The 23969-nt window shown below is 44.1% G+C and overlaps 1 protein-coding gene across 4 annotated transcripts in view; it reads left to right on the forward strand.

Annotated features, from left to right (window-relative positions):
* The first annotated feature begins 1960 nt into the window (after positions 1–1960).
* The window catches only part of FBXW8 (F-box and WD repeat domain containing 8), a 119649-nt gene continuing 97640 nt past the window's right edge, over positions 1961–23969 (forward strand). For 3 of the 4 annotated variants that reach the window (XM_065904007.1, XM_065904006.1, XM_065904005.1), the window contains exons 1-2: positions 1961–2355; positions 19243–19347. In XM_065904007.1, coding sequence (XP_065760079.1) covers positions 2035–2355; positions 19243–19347 — 426 coding nt within the window. In that variant the 5' untranslated portion in view covers positions 1961–2034. The remainder of the gene's footprint in view (positions 2356–19242; positions 19348–23969) is intronic. The other variant, XM_065904008.1, reaches the window with a different exon arrangement.

Here is a 23969-nt window from a genome sequence, read left to right on the forward strand (position 1 = left end):
GATTTGGGTGTGTATTTTTTGTAATGCATACACTTGAAGAGATTTTGCCATACATATGACTATGTATCCTGACTTGCTCTATTGTGAATATTTTCATATGGTTTTCTTCTCCAATGCAATTTAATAGATGCACAATTTTTCATTTACTCACTTGTCATGTGTAATACTATGTGCCAGACACTGTATTGAGCACTGAAGACATAGCCATGAACAAATAGATCAGGTCTCTGCCCTCATGAAGCTGACAATCCAGTTAGGATCTTTCCTACATTCTGATTCGGTATAACTTAGTTAACCAATGCCCTTTACTCAACTACTTAGATTGCTTCTGATTTTCAATACTATAAACAGTGCTTCAGAGAACATTCTTAAAGGCATTCTTTGGACTCCTCACTCAATTTTCTCCTCTTGAATAAATTCCTAGAAGGGGAATTGCTGGAAGAAAGAGGATGTGAGTAAATGAAGGTGCTGGAATTCCCATCTAGATCTAACTGGCACCCAGGCTGTCAATAACCGTGCTGGTGATATCACTGAATTTGAAAACATATATACACACATGCATGGTAACCAGAGGTGCAGTCAAATGGCTCCTAGCTGTTTCAGATGTGTGGACTCTATGATTTTGACAATTAGCAGGTCAGGTATGGAGTAAGAGGGCTTCCCTGGTAGCTCAGTTGGTAAAGAATTTGCCTGCAATGCAGGAGACCCTGGTTCAATCCCTAGAATGTGAAGTTCCCCTGGAGAAGGGACAGGTTACCTACTTCAGTATTCTTGGGTTTCCCTGGTGGCTCAGATGATAAAGAATCTGCCCGCAATGCGGGAGACCTGGACTCAATCCCTGGATTGGGAAGATGCCCTGGAGGAGGGCATGGTAACTCACTCCAATATTCTTGCCTGGAGAATCCCCATGGACAGAGGAGCCTGGCGGGCTACAGTCCATGGGGTCACAAAGAGTCAGACATGACTGAATGACTAAGCACGTGGAGTAAGAAAGAGGATTAGAATCCTGGGTCTGCAGATTACCAGCTGTGTGATTTGTGGCTGTTTGTCAATACAGTGGAGACATTAGTTCTCACTTTAAGGGTTAAGTAAATATTTATTGAGCTCCTACTTATCACTGACCTCCAAGCTAACTGACAGTCCAGTAGGGAAGGGAAATGTTAGTAAGCCATTACAGAAATAAAAGATCACAAACTGTGTTCTGTGCTCTAAGTATGGGATGCTATAAGAATAAATAACAGGGAGACCTGATTTGTGTGGGCAGGGTTTGCGGGATGAGCTGAGACATGAAAAGTTGTGGAGGAGTTAATCAGGTCCAGGTGGGGAGAAAAGTTCCCTGTAGTAACCAATGATACAAAGCCATTTGAAGTTGGTATGCGATTGTATGTCTTTTTTCTTTTCAGTCTCACAGACCTCTCACTTGTAGTTCCTTTTGGAAAGACCTCTTCTGAGATCTGATCATCCCATAGTTGGTTTCTCATCTAGCTTTTAGTTCACATGACGCGTCAGACGGTCCATTCTCGGGACCATCCTTCTAAAGGTTATCCTCCCATCCCTGTCCTTCGCCTTATTTTTATTACCTTGCTGTAGCTTCTTCATAACACCTCCCACGGATCAGACGTTCATATTTATTTGTCGAACGTCTCTTCCCCCCACCCCCTTACTTAAATCCAAAACCCAAGAGGGAAGGAATTATTTTTGTTGCTGCAGATTTAAATGTTGAATTCTCAGCGCCTGGCGTACAATAGTTGCTCAATGCATGTTTGAAAGAAAACAAAAACAAACGGCTTGCTGTAGTGTGCACCTGGCAAGAGCCACAGCGGAGAAGCTGGGGGCGGGGTGTCTCCCGCCCTGAGCTCCATTGCAAGCCCCACAAGCCCTGCACAGCCCGAGGGGGCGCGCCGGGGGCGGGGCCGCCCACCCGGAACCGGAGCGCCGCGGAAGCAGCGGTTTCCGGCGGCGGCGGCGGACACTTCCCGCGGAGGGACAGCCCCGTGGCACCCGGCGGGCCGTGGCGGGCGGGGAGCGGCGGCGATGGACGACCACAGTCTGGACGAGTTCCGCCGGCGCTGGCAGGAGGAGCTGGCTCAGGCACAGGCGCTGAGGAAGCGGCGGCGGCCTGAGGCTGCCGAGCGGCGGCCACGGCGGCCCGAGGTGGTGTCCGGGCGCGGCGAGCAGCAGGCCTCGGGGTACCTGGCGCTGGCCCAGGGTCTTTTAGAGGGCGCGGGGCGGCCTCCGGCGGCGCGGGCGACCCGGGCCGAGAGGCAGGAGGCGGCGAGCCGTTCCCGCTCCCCTCCGGCCCGCGACGCTGCCGGGGGCGGAGAGCAGCTGGTGGACCAGCTCATCCGGGACCTGGTGAGTGGCTGTCGCCTCCCGCCGAGACACGGGCTGGCACCCGCCCCGATACAGACCGCCTAATGAGTTGGAAAGTGACTGTGCGCCACCGGTAGGGGTCGGGTGGGGGGTGGGGGGGGGGAGTGGGGAAATAAAAAGAGGTGAGCATGGCGGGCTACAGTCCACGGGGTCTCCAAGAGGAGGACACGACTTAGCGACTAAACAACAACACAACCCTATGTTTGTGGATGCATTGAGTATCTTTGGAAGGTGTGGTTCCGAATGGGGGGCGATTTTGTCCCCGGTTTTGGTAGTGTTTGGAGACATTTTTGGATGCCACAACTGGGGCGGGGCAGTGTGGGGTGGCTGGTAGCTGCAAGTATCTCGTGGGTAGAGGCCAGGGGTGCTGATGAGCATTCTACAACGCACAGGACAGCACCCACAAAAAATTACCTGGTCCAAAATATAAGTACCAGATCGAGGAAATTCGGGTCTGGAAGGGCTCCTAAACTTGGGGGAGGCAAACCCACCATGCGGATAGGAAGGAATTTTAACTTTTCTCTATATAGTGTTTGGACAATTAAGGTTTTTTTTCTGACTGTGCATGTGTTACTTCAATTAAAACACACAAAAAAGAATATTTTGATAAGAACTTTCATGCTACTGATGGTGACCATTTTGTGGGACATGAATATCTTCCAGAATCTGGAGAAAGCCGGGGACTTTTTTTTTTTTTTTTAATCATTCTCAGAAGATTGGCACAGTCAAGATAACCAGAAATACAGTCATGGTTAAGAGTTGGGGTAAGGCAGTGGGTTCAATGACTTGATTTAAATTGGGCTCAAAGGCAATATCTGTGGCTTTCCCAGTTGGAAGTAATTATGTAATTGCCAAACTGTTTGTAGAAGAAATGGATTATTCAACATAGTACATAGTTATATTCAAATAACATTAGTAGCTGTAAGTTTTCACAAGGTTTCTGGTTCTGTACTCTGCCTATCTCTAAAGTTAGAGATGACTCTCTTTTTTTTGGTGTATGTGTTTGTTAAACATTCTCATTTAACGTGTCAATTCTTTATATGTGTGAAAATTAATACTGGCATCCTGCCTGCTTCTGTAAGAAGTGTTTGACCACTGAAGTCTGACAGGTGTAAAAATTTAAAAAATTTTAATGCCTTGGCAAGGTGGCTTATCACCTGATAAGTTGCCCAGGCTAGGCCGGATCTACACAGAAGTTATTCTCACAGATATATAGGCAAAGGTGAGACCAGTGCATGGGGTCCGGGGCGGGGGGCGCGGTGAAGAGAAACAGGAATGGGGATTATTAGGACCAGTAATCCTCCCTACTGAATATGGCTTTGTCTTTAGGAGTCACGATAATTCTGGGAGGTAGGTATTGTTGGTCTCCTTTTACAAATGAGGAAATGCAGGTTTTCTGTAACTTGCTCAGGATTACCCATCTGACAAGTTCTTTGGATTGAATTTGGGTCCAGATCTGTTGGACTTTAAATTTCACCAGCTAGGAGTTCCTTAAACTTGACTTGTTACGTCAGTTTGCAGAGGAGGGGCCCAGAAACCTGGTGATTGGAATGATCAGGTGAGTTTGAGACATTGTTCTCAGCTGTACCGCCTCTTGGTTTGGGGTCCTGATGCTCGCTTGAGGCTTTCTAGACCTAACACTCCTGATGCACAGGCGTCCATTCGAAAAACAGAGGAGCCCTCACTTAAGTATTCTAAAAATGGAAGCAACTTGCCTTGTGGAGGATCCAGGGCACTTTAGAATCTCAGTCTCATCTGTATTTAAGAGAAAGCCAGCCCTGGAGGATATGCCCCTGATCCCTCTGCTCCCTTCGGAACCGCCACAGTAGTTTCTACTGGGCTCTACACTACCATCAGCAGCATCCAACCTTTGGGGCATCGCTAGTGGTTTTCGTTTGTTTTCTGTACTTAGCAATCATCAGTAACATGACTATAAATAAAAAACTAATAAAATCATCGTGTGTTTGCTTGTTGTCTCCTTGGTATTGTCAGGGTTTAGAAACGTGATTTCCAGTTCTCCCAGTGACCCTCTCCAGTGGCTAGCATTGGACCCATTTGGCAAATGAGGTTTAGGAAAGTAATTGACTTAAGGGACCCACCCAGTATCTACAGTCAGAAAACCGATGGCAGCTTTTTAAAAAAAGATCTGGATTTGTATTTCAGGGGTTATAAGTCCCAGAGCCCACAGAGAGCAGGCAGGAATACGAATGAGTGAAATAGGCTGTTACTCACTTGATCCTTTTTTCATAGTTCATCAGGTGTTTCTGTTGAGCACAGATTCCAGCCATACTTTTGTAATAATTTGTTTCATGACAACTACCGTTCTTTTTGTCACGTTAAATAGTAAACATCATAATGGCGTAGAAATTGTCTTCATGATATCGCTAAAGAAAAATACTTAACCGTTTTTCTTGATGCACAGCCCTCCTCTTGGTCTTGTTTCCCCATTTTTTAAAAAGACAACCTCTGTATTGAATTGAACAAACCATAAATGTACATCTGAATGTGTTTCCGAGGGTGTATATAGCCATGTAAACAGCACCCAGCTTACAGAGCAGCATTACCAGCTTTTCAGAAGCTTTACTCGTGCCACTCCACCCGAGGGCAACCTCTCACCTAACTTCTAACACCTTAAATTTTATTGGATTTTTAAATTGTATCAGTAGAATCATACAGCATGCACTTTTGTGTCTGGGTTCTTGTGTGTAGCATCATGTATGAGATTTCTCCCTAGGAATATGCCACATCTTACTAACTCTACTGTTGATGGGCATTACTGATAACTAGTTTGTTAATCACCAGTTTCGGGCTGTCTGGAAAAGTGCTGCTACGAACATTTTGTACATCTTCCGGAACACATGAACATGCTTGTTGGGTATCTGCTTAGGAGTAGAATGGCTGGGTTACAGGGTAGGCATATGTTCACCCTTAGTAGATATTGACCATTTTCCAAAGTAATTGTACTTTTTCACTGTTCATAATAATTGGAATATGTGAAATATGGTGTTTCACTTTTTTCTTTGCCATAAATATATTCCCACCCACCTGAGATGACATGCGACAATGAACTTGACCCTAACATGGATGAGATGATAGTGACAAATTGGGGAATGTATGCTATGGCTGGGAGTATGTATGTATGCTAAACATACATATGTATGCTAAACGTGGGAGTCTTGACCCATATTAGCTGGTTGTTGCTATGTAAGAATGTGGTCCAGGTGTTGTAGAGTCTTTACGTTTTTTTCTCGCCCCACCCCCATTGTGATTTGTGTTTTTATGTGGACTCTTATCAGTTTCTTTTTCATTTTTAAAATAATTTTTTTTTCATCTTTAAAATAATCTTATTTATTTATTTGACTGTGCTGGGTCTTTGCTGCTGTGCGTGAGCTCCCTCTGGTTGCAGTGAGTGGAGGCCAGTCTTCATCGTGGCAGGTGGGCCTCATTGTGGAGCACAGTCTCTGGGTGCACAAGCTTTAGTAGTTGCCGCACGCAGACTCAGTAGTTAGGGTGCAGGGCTTAGTTACCCCACGGTGTGTGGGGTCTTCCCAGTCGAACCTGTGTCCTCTGCAGCGGCAGGTAGATTCTTAACCACTTGGACCACCAGGGAAGTCCAACTCTTATCAAAGATTTTTCGCTACAACCCCCTCCCCCCCAATTTTGGCTTAAGACAAGAATTTATTTAGCTCAGTGTCTTTCAGGGTGGTAGTTTGGGCTGGGCATGGGTGGGTTCAAGTACCTGTCTGAGGTTAGCTCCTGTCACTGAAGCAGCTCTGGCTGTGTGTGTGTGTGGCCTCATCATCCAGCAGGTTAGCCCTGGGTGGACCTTATCAGAGTTATAAGAGTGGCAGGAGGGCAAGTCCTAACCCACAAGTGCTTTTGAAGTCTGTGTGTTTGTTATTGTCTCATTGACCAGAGCAATTCATATGGCCACATCCACAATTAGAGCTACCCACATGCTTGAGTACAGAGAATCATGTACAAGTCGGGACTCGTTAGTACAACCATCTGCCACAAGAACTCTTCTGTCCTCTAGTCCTCTGTAACACCTCTCCGTGGGCTAGATCAGCTTTGGGCCATGAATTTGGGATCTGTGGGTGACTACTGAAAAGGAAGATTTAGTTCCATTTGGTATGCCCCTCCCCCCCAAAAAAAAACAACTCTTGACAGTCTTATCCATTTGACCTGAGAAGGAAATAAAAAGTCATCACCACCTCCAAACATCCCCTCTCCCCTCTCCTCCCCATCTCTGGCACTCTGCTAACTCATGTCATGTCTTTTTGGTGCAGTCTCGTTCACTTCAGTCTTCAGCATCAACACTGAAGCAAGAACAACTAGTAAGTTAGCAGTCAGGAGTGAAATTGCCTCTTAATGGGGTAGTGTTGTAGTGTTACACTGTCGGGTACAGGCCAGACCTTTGATGAACAAGCCCAGCTCAAATAAAAACTTAGAAAGGATTGCTCTTGGGCCTTCTCTTATGAAGCTTTTGGTAACAGTGCTTGGAGACCATCTGTTTTAGGTGGTGAGTTAGGGACACCTAAATTGTCGTCTTGGTATATGGTTGAATTAGTGAAAGAAATGTTACGGCCCTGGATAGAATTTTGGAGGCATGCCTTTTTTGTCTTTTTCCCCCTTTTCAGTAAACTCAGGGTTGCCATAGGTAGTGGAGCCGTGTGAGTATAATCGCAAGCATATTGCTGCGTTCTTCACTGTGGTGATCATGAAATTCAATTGCTCAGTCTCATTTCTCTTTAGGTGGTGAATCAGGACTCTGGGCAACAAGCAGTCAGCACCCAACTCAAATTGGTTTAAAAAACCAAACTGGAATCTGTTGATTCACATAATTGAGAATTACAGGTGGTGGTTCTTGTTCTGGGTGCTTTTATAATGTAACTAGAAATCTTTCCATCTCTCTCTTTTTCTCCTCCCCCACCCCAGTTTTACTGAGCTATAATTGACATCAGTCTGTCAGTCGTGTCTGATTCTTTGCAACCCCATGGACTGCAACACACCAGGCTTCCCTGTCCATCACCAACTCCCGGAGCTTGCTCAAACTCATGTTCATCGGTGATGCCATCCAACCATCTCATTCTCTGTAGTCCTCTTCTCGTGCCTTCAATCTTTCCCAGCATCAGGGTCTTTTCCAGTGAGTCAGTTCTTTGCATCAAGTGGCCAAAGTATTGGAGTTTCACCTTCAGCATCAGTCCTTCCAATGAATATTCAGGACTGATTCCCTTTAGGATTGACTGGTTTGATCTCCTTGCAGTCCAAGGGGCTCTCAAGAGTCTTCTCCAACACCACGGTTCAAAAGCATCAGTTCTTCAGCACTCATCGTTCTTAATAGTCTAACTCTCATATCCATACATGACTACTGGAAAAACCATAGCTTTGACTAGATGGACCTTTGTTGGCAAATAATGCCTCTGCTTTTTAATATGCTGTGTAGGTTGGTCATAGCTTTTCTTCTAGGGAGGAAGCATCTTTTAATTTCATGGCTGTAGTCACCATCTGCAGTGAATATGGAACCCTCCAAAATAAAGTCTGTCACTGTTTCCATTCTTTCCCTATCTATTTTCCATGAAGTGATGGGACTGGATGCCATGATCTTCTTTTTTTGAATGTTGAGTTTTAAGACAACTTTTTCAGTGTCCTCTCCTCTTTTCACTTTCATCAAGAAGCTCTTTAGTTCTTCTTCGCTTTCTTCCAAAAGAGTGGTGTCATCTGTGTATCTGAGGTTATTGATGTTTCTCCTGGCAATCTTGATTCTAGTTTGTGCTTCGTCCAGTCTGGCATTTCACATGATGTACTCTGCATATAAGTTAAATAAGCAGGATTACAATATACAGCCTTGATATACTCCTTTCCCGATTTGGAACCAGTCTGTTGTCCCGTGTCCAGGTCTCACTGTTGCTTCTTGACCTGCATGCAGATTTGTCAGGAGGCAGGTCAGGTGGTCTGGTACTCCCATCTCTTGAAGAATTTTCCACAGTTTGTTGTGATTCACACAGTCAAAGTCTTTGGCATAGTCAATAAAGCAGAAGTAGATGTTTTTCTGGAACTCTGTTGCTTTTTCAGTAATTCAGCGGATGTTGGCAACTTGATCTCTGGTTCCTCTGCCTTTTCTAAATCCAGCTTGAACATCTGGAAGTTCACAGTTCATGTGTTGCTGAAGCCTGGCTTGGAGAATTTTGAGCATTACTTTACCAGCGTGGGAGATGAGTGCAGTTGTGTTTGAGCATTCTTTGGCATTGCCTTTCTTTGGGATTGGAATGAAAACTGACCTTTTCCAGTCCTGTGGCCACTGCTGAGTTTTCCAAATTTGCTGGCATGTTGAGTGCAGCACTTTAACAGGATCATCTTTTAAGATTTTTGAAATAGCTCAACTGGAATTCCATCACTTTCACTAGCTTTGTTTGTAGTGATGCTTCCTAAGGCCCACTTGACTTCGCATTCCAGGATGTCTGGCTCTAGGTGAGTGATCACACCATCATGGTTATCTGGGTCATAAAGATCTTTTATTGTATAGTTCTTCTGTGTATTCTTGCCACATCTTCTTAATATCTTCTGCTTCTGTTAGGTTCATGCCATTTCTGTCCTTTATTGTGCCCATCTTTTCATGAAATGTTCCCTTGGTATCTCTGATTTTCTCGAAGAGATCTCCAGTCTTTCCCATTCTGCTGTTCTCTATTTCTTTGCATTGATTGCTGAGGAAGGCTTTCTTATCTCCTTGCTATTCTTTGGAACTCTGTATTTAGATGAGTACATCTTTTCTTTTCTCCTTTGCCTTTTGCTTCTCTTCTTTTCACAGCTATTTGTAAGGCCTCAGACAACTATTTTGCCTTTTTGCATTTCTTTTTCTTGGGGATGGTCTTGATCACTGCCTTCTGTATAATGTCACAAACCTCCATCTCTAGTTCTTCAAGCACTCTGTCTATCAGATCTAATCCCTTGAATCTATTTGTCACTTCCACTGTATAATCGTAAAGGATTTGATTTAGGTCATACCTGAATGGTCTAGTGGTTGCAAAGAATATAGTTAGTCTGATTTCGGTGTTGACCATCTGGTGATGTCCAGGTGTAGAGTCTTCTCTTCTGTTTTTGGAAGAGGGTGTTTGCTATGACCAGTGCATTCTCTTGGCAGAACTCTGTTAGCCTTTGCCCAGCTTCATTTTGTACTCCAAGGTCAAATTTGCCTGTTACCCCAGGTATCTCTTGACTTCCTACTTTTGCATTCCAGTCCCCTATAATGAAAAGGACTTTTTTTGGGTGTTAGTTTTAGGAGGTCTTACAGATCTTCATGGGACCGTTCAACTTCAGCTCCTTCAGCATTACTGGTTGAGGCATAGACTTGGATTACTTGGTAATTGACATACAACACTACACTTAAGGGGTATAGCATGATGAGTTGACATAGCTATATATTGCAAAATGATTGTAGTAAGTTTATTTAACATCCTTTATCTTGTAGTTAGCAAAGTTTTTTTTTTTTTTTTTCCCCTTCCTAATAGAAATCTCTCCATTTCTTGGTCCTGCTTTCCTTTTGTTGGCTTTATTCATAGACAGGTGCTCCCCAATTTGGGATAAAATGTCTGCTGGTCAGTTAAGTTTTCTATGCTAGCAGCTAAGCAACTCAGGCGGGAAAAGAGCATGTTTTATGCTCCCAGAGTCATGAGCTTTAATTCTCATTGGTCCATCCTCGAACCAGTCACTGATGCAAATTAGCCAGGCTCATATCCACTGTCTTCTCCTGCAGATGAGTGGGGTCAGCCTCACCTAAACCATGTTGATTAAGAGTGGGATGACTTCCTAAGAGAGAAGAGGAAATGGATGTTGGGCAGAGACAACAGATAACTGCTTTAAGGGAGTAAGTGTTAAAGTGTTTGCAGGAGTGTAGGTGTTGTCTGTTCATCCAGCATGTACTTATGGGTCAGCTGAGTTCTGGGGAATCAGCAGTAAACAGAATGGACACAGTCACAAACCTCAGAATCCTACAGTCTTGCTTTTTTTAAAACTGAAATGGTGATATTAATGGATCAGGATGGCCCTGGTTATAAGTCCAGCCTCTGGAGTCAGGCAGACTCGAGTTCACATTTGGTCTCTGCTGCTGCCTAGCTGTTTGATCTTGGGTAGTTTCACTTATCCTACCTTACTTATCAGAAAAGGACGATGCTAGTATCATCTTGTATAGAGGCATGGGACATTCTTAGCACCAAGCCTGGCTTACAGTAAGTAGCCAGTAAGTTAAAGCTAGCACTTTTATCATCAGTGGTTTTGCAAAAGAGTTTACTATGTTATCTCACTTCCTCTTTGCTAAGAGTTATTCCAGGTAAACCTCTTGCTTCAGCATCCACCCCCTCTTGGATTGGAATCCCTGAAGGACAGGTCTCTTGTCCCCCGCCTGTGGTACTGAGTGTACTAGTGGCCCCGCCTGCATTTGTGGAGTAGAAATAACGGGCTGAACTGCTGCTTCCGACAGCAACCTCTTGAGGATCTATGGTGGTTAGAAACCTGGTAACCATTCAGAGCATTAAGATTTGGGTTTTCAGGCCTGATAAAAAAATTTTGATACTGTTGGCCAGTGTTTATTGCTCACTTTCTCACATATTTTGTCAGAGCCTACATCTGTGTTGTCAGCAAGATCAGTTTGATGACTTTCCTCTTTTTGTTAAACTTCGAAACAAGTAGGGAAACACAAAATGAGAAGGCAACTGAGTCAAATGTGAACTCGTGTGTTGGCCTGCCTGGTGAGACTTCCCTTCCTTTCTGTCCTTTGCTTTCCTTTTAAGGCTTTACTTGATTGCTGTTCCTCTGTTTACTCTCTCCTGATCCCTCCAGCCCAGGATTCTCTGCCTTCTTCCTTACCCAAACTAAAATGTTCTCCTGTCAGTGCCATTCATTTTTTCCTATTGTGAATGAGCAGGTGTCTACTTGGGCATGTTTTGAAACGGTATCTGTGTGTGCACCAGAACAATTTGTAACTCAGGGCATCTGTTTGTTGGAAGGTTCTGCTGCGTGCGGCAACCTGGGCTCCGTTCATGCACTCCTCAGATGAATCATTAGGTAGCTTCTTGGTGAGCCTGGCAGGTTACAATTGGTGGGGTCTCAAAGAGTTGGACACAACTGAGCAGGCGTGCACACACGTGTGCTAGAGAGAGGGCTTCTTGGTACCAGGCGGTCTTCTTGGCATTGAGGCTGCAGCAGTGAATAAGACAGAAAAACCCATGCTCTTATAAAGTCCACATTTTGGGCAAGAGGGAGATGGACAATGAACAAATAATGGTTGGGTAGTAGATGCTCTGGGGAGAAATACAGCAGGCAGAAGGGATAGAGTGTATATGTGTGAGGGATCAGTCTAGCCAAGAAAGCCTTCTTGGGAAGGTCACACTTACAGAAGCGGGGAGATATTCAGAGGAGGGCATTCTAGGCAGAGGACAGCAAGTGCAAAGGTTCTGTGGCAGCCAGGGCCAGCTGGCCTCACGGGTCCGTGTGACCTGTGTGGTCACCCAGGGCCCCAGGCTCAGCAGCATACAGTGCTTAGTTCAATACCCTCTTGTTACCATCTTGAAATTCTTAATATTAAACAAGGGGCTCTACACTTCCGTTTTCCTCTGGGCTGCACAAATTATATAGCTAATCTTGATGGTATGAATGTGGTTGGAGAGTTTGGGACCCTTGACAGGGAACTTTTACAAACCAACAATACCCACACGGGCTCCTCTGGGACCTGAAGCTTTTGACAAGGGGCTCCCTCTTCTCCTCCTGACTTCTCTTCCTCCTGGAGAGAGAAATTGCACCCCAGTGTAGATGAAAAGGGAGCTTTGAAAGCAGAGATCCAGCCTCTTCTGCCTTCCTAGCTTCCCCCACTGCCCAGCCTCCTGGGATCGCCCTAGTTCTCACTACCCCAGTTGCTAAACCATTTTGTGTCCATCCCTTGTCAGCGCGTGGGGGAATCATACCAGTAGGTGGTGAATGATAGTGGCTCTTGAAGTTGGCAAGCCCATTAAAAAAAAAGAAGTACCACGGATGTTTAATGTGCATCTGCTATATGCAGTGCAGTGTACCTGGTAGATACTGTAGTGTTACAGTTCAGTTACATCAACCACGTACGTGATCAACCGAAATTCACTGAATTCCTTTTCTTTCTCACAGTGACACGCAAGGGATTACGTTAAGTGTTAAATGAGAAACTGGCCTTTTGTGGACTGTTTGGGAGTGTAACCACCCTTTATAGCATTGTTGCTTCAGAGAGATGATTTCCAAGTTCTAAATAGCTGACTTCCTAATGAACTTGGGAATACCTTGGGGGCTGTCTCTATTGCTTTTTGTAGACTCCAGTTTTTATCCCATTTTATGTGACAATGATATATCTCTATAAAGAATTTTAGTTCTGAGTGTTGACATCATTTCTTATACACCCACTCATAGTACCTCCCCTCCCCCCAGCACTTGGCATGGTCCTCAATTCAGATAGTGTTTTGGACATAAAACATTTTACCTTATTTTAAAAATGCTTTTCTTTGTGACAACATCACATAGTCATTGTAAAAATATTAAGGAAATTCAGAAAGAGAGACGAAAACAAAACTCCCGTCATGTCATTGCTCAGAGGCTATGGCTGTTAACATTTTGGTGGACTTCTGTCATTTTTCCCCCCTTTGTATAAATAACATGTGTTTTGAGACACATTTGGGAATGTAAATTAATACCTGTGTATCTCGACAGTATTTCAGACCTTTTCCCCCCAATCGACCGATTTTATTTTTCTTAAAGAAAATGCAGGTGAAACCAGAACTCATCCACTGCTTCTGATGGAGATTGTGTGGGTCTGCTCTACTCTTCAGCAGTATGTGAACAGTTGAGATAAATTCCCGTAGAAAACAATCTCCTTTCAGGGGCAGATTTTGCAGAAATGTTGCGTATCTATTGTCTAAACTTGAGGTCCTTGTCTCGGTTTCTTACGACACCATCTTTAGAGAGAGCTTTGTGTTCTGTTTGTCCTAGAGATGTACGCTGGGAACAAACCTTAAGTCCGTTTCTTTACTCTTTACTGATTTGGCGCTTAGTAATTATCCCTTCTTCTACTAAACAAGAGAAGACAGATTAAATTTCTAACAGTAAGGCACAAAACCAATCCATTTACAGAATTAGTCTTACATTAGTACATGAGAGTACAAATCGGCCTCCCTGGGGATGGATTTGTTTGCAATTTCTTTTAGCATTTACTGGAGTAAGTCCAGTAGACTTTGGGAAAGTCAAGTATTCCCTGACTTTGAATTAACAAAGTAACATAACCTCTCTGTGGTGGCTTTCTTTTTTTTTTTTACTTGATTGGGAAAAGTTTGATTTTTATATCTGTCGATAAGTTCGGGTTGTGTTTCTCAGCGTTTAGTTTGCATGAGAATTCCTGAGGAGTAGATGCCTGAGCCCCAGCCCTGAGAATTTGGGACAGGAGGTCTGAGTGAGACCTGGGCTTTTGGTTTAAAACACACGCACCCACACAACTCCAGAGATGATTCTGGTGTTTGGTACAGGACAGGGGTTACCAGTAGTGGATAGTGAGTCAATATCTGAATCATTAAAAAAAAATTAATAGCCAAATTGTATGCTGTCAAAAGGATGTTTTTCTTTAAGTTCGAAGAAATGTTAATACTTTGTGGGGCTTCCCTGATGACTCAGTGGGTTAAGAATCTGCCTGCAATGCAGGAGATGTAGTAAGTAAGGGTTCAATCCCTGGTTGGGAAGATCCCCTGGCATAGGAAATGGCAACTCACTCCAGTATTCTTGCCTGAAAAATCCCATGGATAGAGGAGCCTGGCGGACTACAGTCCATGGGATCCCAAAGAATCAAACACAGTCAAGCATGTACACATTAATATTAATGCTCTAAATTTATTGGTCTTCCGAATGGTCTTCTCTACCATAGATTTGGCCATCCTAAATTATTCTCTAAACTTTGTAGTCATACTAACCCTTTCATAGTATGACAAAGTTTCCTATAATTTTTCAAGTGTCTTTTTTTTGAAGATTTATGTTATTTTTGGCTGTTTTGGGTCTTTGTTGCTTTGGGCAGGCTTTCTCTAGTTGCAGCAGGCGGGGGCTGCTCGTCATAGCGATGTGCAGGCTTCTCGTTGCAGTGGCTTCTCATTGCAGAGCATGGGCTCTAGAGTGCACGGGCTTCAATAGTTGCAGTGTGTGGGTTCAGTAGCTGTGGCTCTTGGGCTCCAGAGCGCTGGATTAGTACTTGTGGTGCATAAGCTTAGTTGCTTCACAGCATGTGGAATCTTCCCTGACCAGGGATCTAACCCATGTCACCTGCATCGCAAGGCGGATTCTTCACCACTGGACCATCAGGGAAACCCTTCAAGTGTCTGTTTTCTTCTTAGGATATCTTAGTTTCTGAAATGACAACTTGTCCATTTCCATATTTAAGTCAGTAAAGATATAGTTGGTTAATGTGGCCAATAACTTTTGGAGTAGCGGTATGTTGGCGCTAGTGGTAAAGAACCCGCCTACCAATGCAAGAGACACAAGAGATGCAGGTTTAATCCTTGAGTCAAGTAGGAAATGGCAACCTGCTCCAGTATTCTTGCCTGGAAAAGTCCATGGATAGTGGAGCCTGGCAGGCTGCCGTGGAGCCACAAAGAGTCCGAAGCGACTGAGCACGACGGCACATGCTTCAAAACAGTCTAGGTAGAGTTTGTGGTGGCGCCTTTCAGGTTACGAGGTATTTCTGTGCACACTAGTAGCAAGTATTATTATTATCATTTTTACTTACATTTATGAACTGTGGGAAGTACCAAATGAGAACACTTAGGACCTTCCTGCTGCTGTGGTTAATTTATACGTGGTTAGTGGACTGCAGCCTCAGTCCAGGATGTGGCTCTGTCTCCTTGTCCAGTCATGCTGTAACTATAAAAGGGTTGCATTTTCAACCACAGGATCAAACATGCTCATAACTCTCAATCTTTTGTAAGGTGTTTCCCAAGTGGTATGTTACTAGTAAAAACAAAGTGAAGTTTATGAGTGATTTACTTAACCTTGAAGCTCCTCTGTAGTTTTTTGGTTTTTGATGTAATAATGTCACTAACGTACATTTCTCTGTTGCCTCCTTAGTGGAAAGTGAAGTAGGTTGCCTAGCTTAATGACACTGGAGTTGTGCATAAGAACTCTTGGGGATGTGTTGAACACAGGGCTGCTTGGGAATAAAGGTAGGATTTTCCGTGAAACAGACTCCGAGATAGAGGTTTGCATGCAGGTGGTTTCCTGGGTTGGCCTTGCTAAGGGGTCCCATATTGAGGCCTTTTTACTCAGCCATTGAAAGGTCATTGGCTGCACACTGCCCTTGAAGAGGGAGTGTGACCTGGAATGAGGCAGCTTGTTTGCCCCAGGGCGTGCCTGGGAAGGGACACAGCTATGAGCCAGTGGCAGGCAGCATCCTGGGCCTGGGCGGGGGGGGGGGGGGGGGGAATAAGTGTCGTGGACCCCGACAGGGAAACTGAGTGACCCATCACAGCCTCCACTACAAGAGCCAATGAGAGAGCGTCTTGCCAGAAAGATTCCAAGTGTGCAACAGGAAGCTGCAGCATTTGGTCTCCTGACCTTGTGGGTCTACATATTTCTTAAGATGTGGGGATGTGGACCTCTCTTTAATATATTGGTTTCTTTTATGCTTTTTCCTGCCATTCCCAGCCAGTGGTAGCAACAGGGAAGTTGGTTTACATAAGAGTCTGGCACTTGATCTGTTTGGGATTGACCATCATTTTGAAATTTAGTTAATATTTCTCAGAGCACAGTGATTAAAAAAAAGAGCTGGCTTTGTGCTATTGGTGTTTACATAATTATAATTCAGTGCTTCGAAGCAGTTGTTACCCTCTAGAACTGATAAGTGATCAAGAACCATCAGAACTGTATGTCAACAGTGAGACCAGTGGGCGTCTCTGAGTGTTTGTTGGTGTAGGAGCCCTAACACCCCTGACCGTGAAACAGACTCCGAGATAGAGGTTTGCATGCAGGTGGTTTCCTGGGTTGGAGTCCAGTGAGCACTGGAGCAGATCCTTCTGTAGTTATTACTGTGGTATAGCCGTCTAGAATTGATGATTCTGTTTTTAAAAAATTTATTTATTTTATGTTTGGTCGTACTGGATCTTTGTTGCTGCACGGACTTTTCTCTAGTTGTGAGTGGGGGCTCCTCTCTAGTTGTGGTGTGCTGTCTTCTCTCATTGTGGAGCATGGGCTCCATAGCTGTGGCACATGGGCCTAGTTGCCCTGTGACAGGTGGGATCTTCCTGGACCAGGGATCGAACTCATGTCTCCTGCATTGGCAGGCAGAGTCCTCACCACTGAGCCACCAGGGAAGCCCTGATGATTCTTTTTGAAAGCCGTTTTGGAAGAGACCTTGTGTGGATATTTTCAGTGTTCAGACTCCTGAGTGACAGCCTCTGCTCTACCGTTCCTTTCCACTGTTGTCGACCACCATCTGCTTATTGTGTGACAAGGGAAGACAACTTTCTGTGTAAACAAGGTTATGTGGGGGGCAAAGTGGAGTGTGGACCTCAAAAAATACTTGTTGAAGGAAGAAAAGGGGCCTGGGATATACCATTTAAGGAAAGAAAACAGTAATTGTAACAATCGATGATTGCATGCTTAGCCTTGGGTACTTGTGCCAAGTCCTTTCCATGAATTATTTCATTTTATCCTTATAACTGCCCTGTGAATAACACAGTAGGTATGCTCACATCTGTTTCACAGATGAGGAAGCTGAGAATCAGTTGCGTGTAGCCTGGTCTCATGGCTAGTGAGATGGCAGAGCCAGGACAACCAGTTGGAATCTGAACTCTAAACCCCCGTGTGGTACTGCATCCCAGAGGTCACTGGTGTCAGGACGGATGGTGGCAGAGTCTGGAGTATGCTAAGGCAGAGGCCTTATTTTCTAGGAGGAGAAGAGAGAACTGGCCAACCGAATAGGCAAAAGAGAGCAGGCATCTGCCACCAGAAGTGTGGCTTTTGTGCACCAACAGAACTAAAAAATAGAGATGATTTCTCACTCTTCATCCCAGTCATGCAAATCCGGACACCAGTTTGTAGGGAGTTCTGAAGAGATGATCGAAGAAAACAGTGCCTGGCACGTTGCTGGCAGTGGATTAAAAAAAAAAAAAAAAGCTAAATTATGAGTTCAGTTTGCATGAATGCAGACTTTGCCTTTATTCTGCTTGTATAGGACAGGGAACATTTTTTTTTTCTCTTATTTCTCTACTGAATGGTTAAGATAGACTTCTCCACCGCACTGTAATCAAATAATCCAAAAAAGAAAAGGAAGTCCAGGGTTGTGAATGATAGTCTTGTAATGTGTGCAGCTTTCGTTGACTCCCTCCACCGTTATAATAAGGCATCTGAAGTTGGATCTCGGCAGAGAGAAAGTGATGCCTCTTTTTCTTGATGGGTAAAGTCAATTAGCTGTAGGAGGGGACCTAGCCTGACCAATGACTTTCCTTTATTTTTTTAGGCAGGGATCCCTTTTGTCTTTCAGTTACACTTGCAGATTTTTCCTGTTGTTTTCGGTACAGCCAACACTTCTGTCCTGACTTAACATTCTGTTCCTCCTTTACCCACCGAGAACTGTCAACTCTCCCTCCCTTTCCTCTAGAGAGCCTTCTTGGCCTTCATGCTTATTAGCCTTGTACTGTTTTTGCAGTTGAATACATTACCTCCTTATGCCCTGGGTACTTTGAGCCCTGAGAGTCCTAGATGAATGGAAACACAATTCCAGAAAAATCTTCACCCTGATTCTTGGTGCCTTAGCACGCTGAGATTTTCCATGCAGCCTTACAGTATACAACTGTTGTCTTTGAGTGGTGAATTAATACTTTTGTTTGTATCCAGTAAGTCACTGATGTCAGCCAGAGCTTACCAGAAGTGAATTTTATTAAGCAAGTTCTGTGGGGACAAAGAGTGCCACTTTCCCCAGCTTCACAGGAGCCTACTCCAAAACGAGCTTTGGCAGGTGGATTCAGGAGCAGGCAGAGGGATACATGTGCACACTTGGCCTTTTTCCTGTTTCATGCTCATATTTCTTTGTGCTACCAGGATTGTCATGACAGCCTTATCTCTCAGATAAAGCCTGTTACCTCATCCCTAATTGCTTATCCAAAGGCAGGCGAGCTCTAATTTCTCCGCATTAATAAATGACACCGGAGAAGAAACTGCTTTGTTTGCACGGGCTCACTCGGTTCACCAGCGCATGCCGAGCGCGTTAGGAACCCTGTGCTTCTCCTGCGGCCGAGGGGCCGCTCACCTTACGCAGGAGCCGCGCCTCGTTTGTGTACTTTCTGTCACATGCCCAGCCCTGTCGCCCTCTTCTTGGAGGAGACACTGCAGTGACCTCGGTCAGCATTTCTCTGCTATGGACACACACTCCCGTCTAGGTTGGGGAACAGGAGCAGTTGTCCTGGAAGGATCGGTGGCTTCCCTCCCTAGTTTCAAGGCGCTTTCTTGGCTTCTTGCCACTCCTGTCTGAGATGTTGAGAGGCTTTCCACAGGCCTCTGCACTGATTGCCGTGGCGCCCCTCAGCTTGTGAGATGGCACCCCTGCTGCTCCTTTTTGATTCGTTACGTGACATGGTCTTGTGGAGTTTATTTATAAGTGGATTTGAGGAGACCTCACATGAATGTGGGGGTCAGAGATTTGAGAGTGGCTATAAGGTCTGAATGAGTTCTATGACTGTGCTCCGTGGAAGAGTGAGAACACTTTGCTTCTCCTTGGTATCAGCATTGTCTTTCTTGTCACCACCTAAGGCCACTGCTGATCATTTAAAGGGCCTGCATTTTCATGTCTCAGAATTTTAATATTTCTTTTCTTTTCTTCCTCCTCAGAATGAAATGGATGATGTTCCCTTCTTTGACATCCAACTGCCTTATGAGTTGGCAATCAATATATTTCAGTATCTGAACAGGAGAGAACTAGGACGGTGTGCACAGGTAAGCTGTCGGGATTTACTTGCGTGTGTAATTCAAGTGTGGGAAGCTCCTCCATAATAGAGGTGTACTTTACAGAATGACAGACTCCACATAGTTAACGAATTGGATAGCAGCTTTGCTTGAGTGAAAGCAACCTTGAACTTAAACGTTCGTGTTCCACATCCCCACGTGGTGTTGATCTTTTCGTGACCGACTGCCCCAGTGCTGCGTTCCTCCTGCAGTCTGAGTTATGGCTGACCCGTGGCAGCGTGCTCAAGGCTGACAGCACTGTGCTCGCCTTTCTGAGCTCGCCAGAGCTGTTAATGTCCTCACTGTTTCTGATGCAAAGGTGTGAGGCCTTGGTTCAATCAAGCCAGCCGTTAGCTTGGGAGCTGAGGGTCAGCCTGGGGACAAAACAGTGACATCATGTTCCACTGTACGGTCCAAATTACCCTTCAGACACCCGAATTCCATGCAGTGAGACGAGAGGCATGTGAGAACTGAGACCCACTGAGGGAATTGCAGATCAGCGTCCCCCATCTCGTGCCTGCTCTGGGCCACATGCTGGTGGAGTGGGATGGTGGCAGATAGTTTAGGCCGGACTTTATTGTGTGCACAGATCACAACGGGTCTGGATAAAATGCAGTTTCAGATTCAGGAGGTCTGGGGTGTGGCCCATACTAGTCTGCATTTCTACCAGCTGAAGCCGGTGTGGCTTTGGCCATGCTTTAAGAGGCAGGCTTTTATGCCATTAAAGTTGGTCTTGTATTCTCTTCTTGGTGAAGAGTTAATGTGATTGCTGATCACTTGGCTTTTCACAGACAGCTGTGTTTCCCAGAAGACACTGGAGTATCCATGGCCCACATCAGCCAAAGAAGTAATCTGTTTAGTGGTTACCATTTCCCATCTGTAGATCCTATAATGCCTTTGACACAAGTCGCTATACCTTTAGGAGAAAGAATTTGGTGAAACTGGGTGGTAGGAGGGACTTACCTGGAGGTCCAGTGGTTAAGACTCCACACTTCCACTCTAAGGGGTGCAGATTCAATCCCTGATCAGGGAACTCAGATTCTACATGTTGGGTCATGTGGCCAAAAAAAAAAAAAAAAGACATTAAGTGGTAGAAAAACTACACATTAAAAATCTAAAACAGTGCCATGAATGTGAAGTTAAAAATATTAAGGCAGTTTGAGAGTGGTGAAAATTGTGCCCAAACTTAGACTCTAGAGCTGGCTGACCCCATGGCAGTTCAGTGAAATGACAACAGAATACAAGACAGAGAGTTTCTGGTTTTACTCTACTTCCCTATTATGATTTTACCCTGTTATGAAGCAGTTTGCTTAATCAAAATGTTTTTCTACTTAAATATGAATTTGAGAAAGTTTTCAGGATTTTTGATTGCCACAGCATCAGTTAAAAGGGGATGTTAGCTAATATTTTTTGATGGAGAGTGTGGAAATCATTAAGAAGAAATTATTCAAAGGGTAAAATTCACAAAATAAAAATCTTTGCAGTATAAACTGTGCTCAGAGCCTATTGATTGCATTAAGTAAGAGTACCTACATTGTCTTCTTTCCCTTGGCAGTTGGATTTGTTATATTCTAACTTTACATATTGGCCCTATCCCAAGAATTGAAAACAAGGGCGTAGCTAAGTGAGTCCAGCTCCTGGATTTCAGCTGGATGCTGTTAGCTGAAGCCTTAGAACAGTGTCTAATAGCTTGCTTTCCACAAAGTCAGCGTTCGGTGATAAAATCTTCATTCTTGATAGGGAGCTGCTGTTTAAGGAATCATTTCTTTTAACATTGCTTTTTGCTCTCCCGCTTTGTAGAGGGCCATGTGGCTTTCACATCTGCTGCTGGTTTTCTCATCCAGAGAGTTTATCAGTGGAAAGATAGGATCTGGTGGAAGAAGAGATCCCCCTTTTGGTACAGTGGGGCTGCATTCCAGGGTAGATTGGTTATGCTGGTGAGATTATTCTGCAGGTGTGAACAGTTTAATTTGCAACACAGTAGTCCAATTGTCCACCAGAATTCTTCCCTCTTAGGCCAGTTGGATATAGATTTTTGTTGTTGTTGAACCTAATTTTTAAAGCACATGTGTAAGAATAGAAAATATCCTTGACCAGAGCCCCTGAGGTGGCTGTGATCTGCGAAGCTAGGGATTTTTTATGTTTGTTTGTTTTCTGAGCTTTTGCACGAAGAGGACAATGGATGGCCAGTAGTTTGTAGACTTGGATTTGTTTTTTTTTTCAAGCATTAAAATAAAACACCAAAGTAATAAAAATAAGTAGCATTTCCATTTGTTTCTCACGGTGTTTTTATTTTTGAAACAGGGGAAAGGGCCTTCTGTTCAATGGAACGTCCTGCTGCTTTATGATTTTATTTTAGACGGGGCTAGCTCTCTCCATCTTGCTGTTTTCCTCTGGTTCTCTTTTAATCTAGCCGCCTTGGGATTTGAGTGAAATTGGTTGGACCAGTTATGGGGAATTGGCACTATGAACTATATGTGTGCCCTTGGAGAAAACCTGTTTGCTTAGATCTTTATGCCAAATTGGTAACTGACTCACAGTAAGGAACCCTGGTTGGGGAGGACTTCTGAGATTTCATTATGCCACAGACTTGGAGAATTGATTTGGCTCTGACTTGGTCTCTTTTTTGCTTTGTGAAGCTTGATGCTTCAAAACTGAAGTCCCCCCACGTTAGTCTGTGACCCTGTGGACTCTGGATACTGGCCTCCCTAGCTTCTTGCTGCCCATACCTGGCCCTCAAGGGTTTTATATCTCTGTGGGAGAGTCTCATGTTGAGGTGTCTAAAACAGTGTGGCTTTTAGTAAGCAGTTATGCATGGGACAGCTCATTGAGCAGTTTATCATTTTGCTGCTTGTAATTTTATGTTCTTTGTATGTGTGTGTGTATGTCCACAGAATTTCCAATCTTTCCAACGTAATATTTAAAAATGGGTAACAATGACAAAATTGTTGATTTCAGAAATACAGAATTGTTTGTTTTTTATGAGAAAAAAGTAAGTTCTATTATATTACTGGATAATTCTAAGGAGTAAAGGTTTTTAAGTATGTACCAGTGTTCATTTAAAACACTTTAATTTTAAATTCATAGGAAGTTGCAAAATACAGTGCAGAGAAGTTCTGTGTACCCTTCCCCCAGTTCCTCCTCCATTATCAGTGTCTTGGAAAATTGTCCCACGGTATCAAAACCAGGGATTGACATTTGCGAAGTCCGCAGAGCTTATTCATATTTCACCAGTTTAACACACACTTATTTGTGTGTATTTGGTTCTGTGTGGTTTTATCATGTGTGTAGATTTTGAGTGACTACACAGTCAAGATACAGAACTTTCATCACAAGAATTCCTGGTACTCTTTTATAGCCACACCCTTCCCCTTCACTAACCCATGGAAACCTTGAATTTATTCTCTATCTCTATAATTTTATTTTATTTAAACAATTTTTTAGAGATTTCATTGTTAAAAATTTTTGTTTATTTTTAGCTGCAGTGGGTCTTTGTTGCTGCACGCGCTTTTCTCTAGTTGCGAGGAGGCAGGGGCTGCTCTCGCGCTCCGCAGGCTTCTCACTGCGGTGGTGTCCCTTGCGGAGCAAGGACTCTGGGGCACTCAGGCTCAGCACTTGTGCTGCACGGGCTTAGCTGCTTCCTGGCATGTGGGATCCTCCTAGACCAGGGATCAAACCCATGTCTCCTGCACTGGCAGGTGGATTCTTTATCATGGAGCCACCAGGGAAGCCCTGTAATTTTATTTTTTCATTTTCAGCTCTAATATACATTTTAGTTATGTGTATTTCCTAATGTGTAATTTTAGCAGTAGAGCTGCAAAGGCAAAAAGGTCATGCTTTTCAAGTAAAACGTAGAAAAGTGCTTAAAGAATGTAATCAAGAAAAAGAGGGAAGAAGGAGAGGTTAAAAACTTAAGATTTATGATAAAAATTGGCAAGCAAGAAGTAGGTGTTACCAAAATAAAGAAGTACTTCTGGAACTACAGCCTAGTCTATTAGATTATGATATTTCAAGTATCAAGGAAAATGTGATCTTATGATCTTCCCAGATGTCCAAATAGGAGAAGCTAAAACCAGACTTTTTCTAGCTGCAGATCTTAATGACAGGTTTAAAAGTTGGGGATTCAGAGCCAAGCGCTCTGGGTTGATTTTTCAGAGCAGAAATGATGCTGAGGACCTGCGGTTGCTGGCAGAGTTCCCTCAGTTCCTAACTTCACCTTTGCCCCCAGACGCCTTTCAGAGAGACTTGTGCGCATCTGACACCTGCAGGCGTTTCCTTTTAATTTGCCAGGTTGCAATGGCTGCTGCCTCTAAATGGGGTTAGGGAAAAGCAGAGCAGCTCCAGAAAGAAGATGGGGAGCTCGATGAAACAGTGACAGTGAAGTGTTGATAATCATTTGAATGGAGCTGGCGGTGGGGGGGAGGGGGCGGACTTGAGAGTTGTTTTATACTGTTCAGTTTTGTGTGGTGGAGATTTTCCATATTAAAATTTAAACGAGAAAAAAAGCAAGAGATTATACTTGAATAAGAAAGTCAGAGCCTTTTGAGGACAGCACATGCCAGGAGCTGACCTTTGAAAGTAAAAACAATCCAGTTTTTTAAAGTGTTAAACAT

Source organism: Muntiacus reevesi, chromosome 13 (genome assembly GCF_963930625.1).
Source record: "Muntiacus reevesi chromosome 13, mMunRee1.1, whole genome shotgun sequence".
Taxonomy (NCBI): Eukaryota; Metazoa; Chordata; class Mammalia; order Artiodactyla; family Cervidae; genus Muntiacus; species Muntiacus reevesi.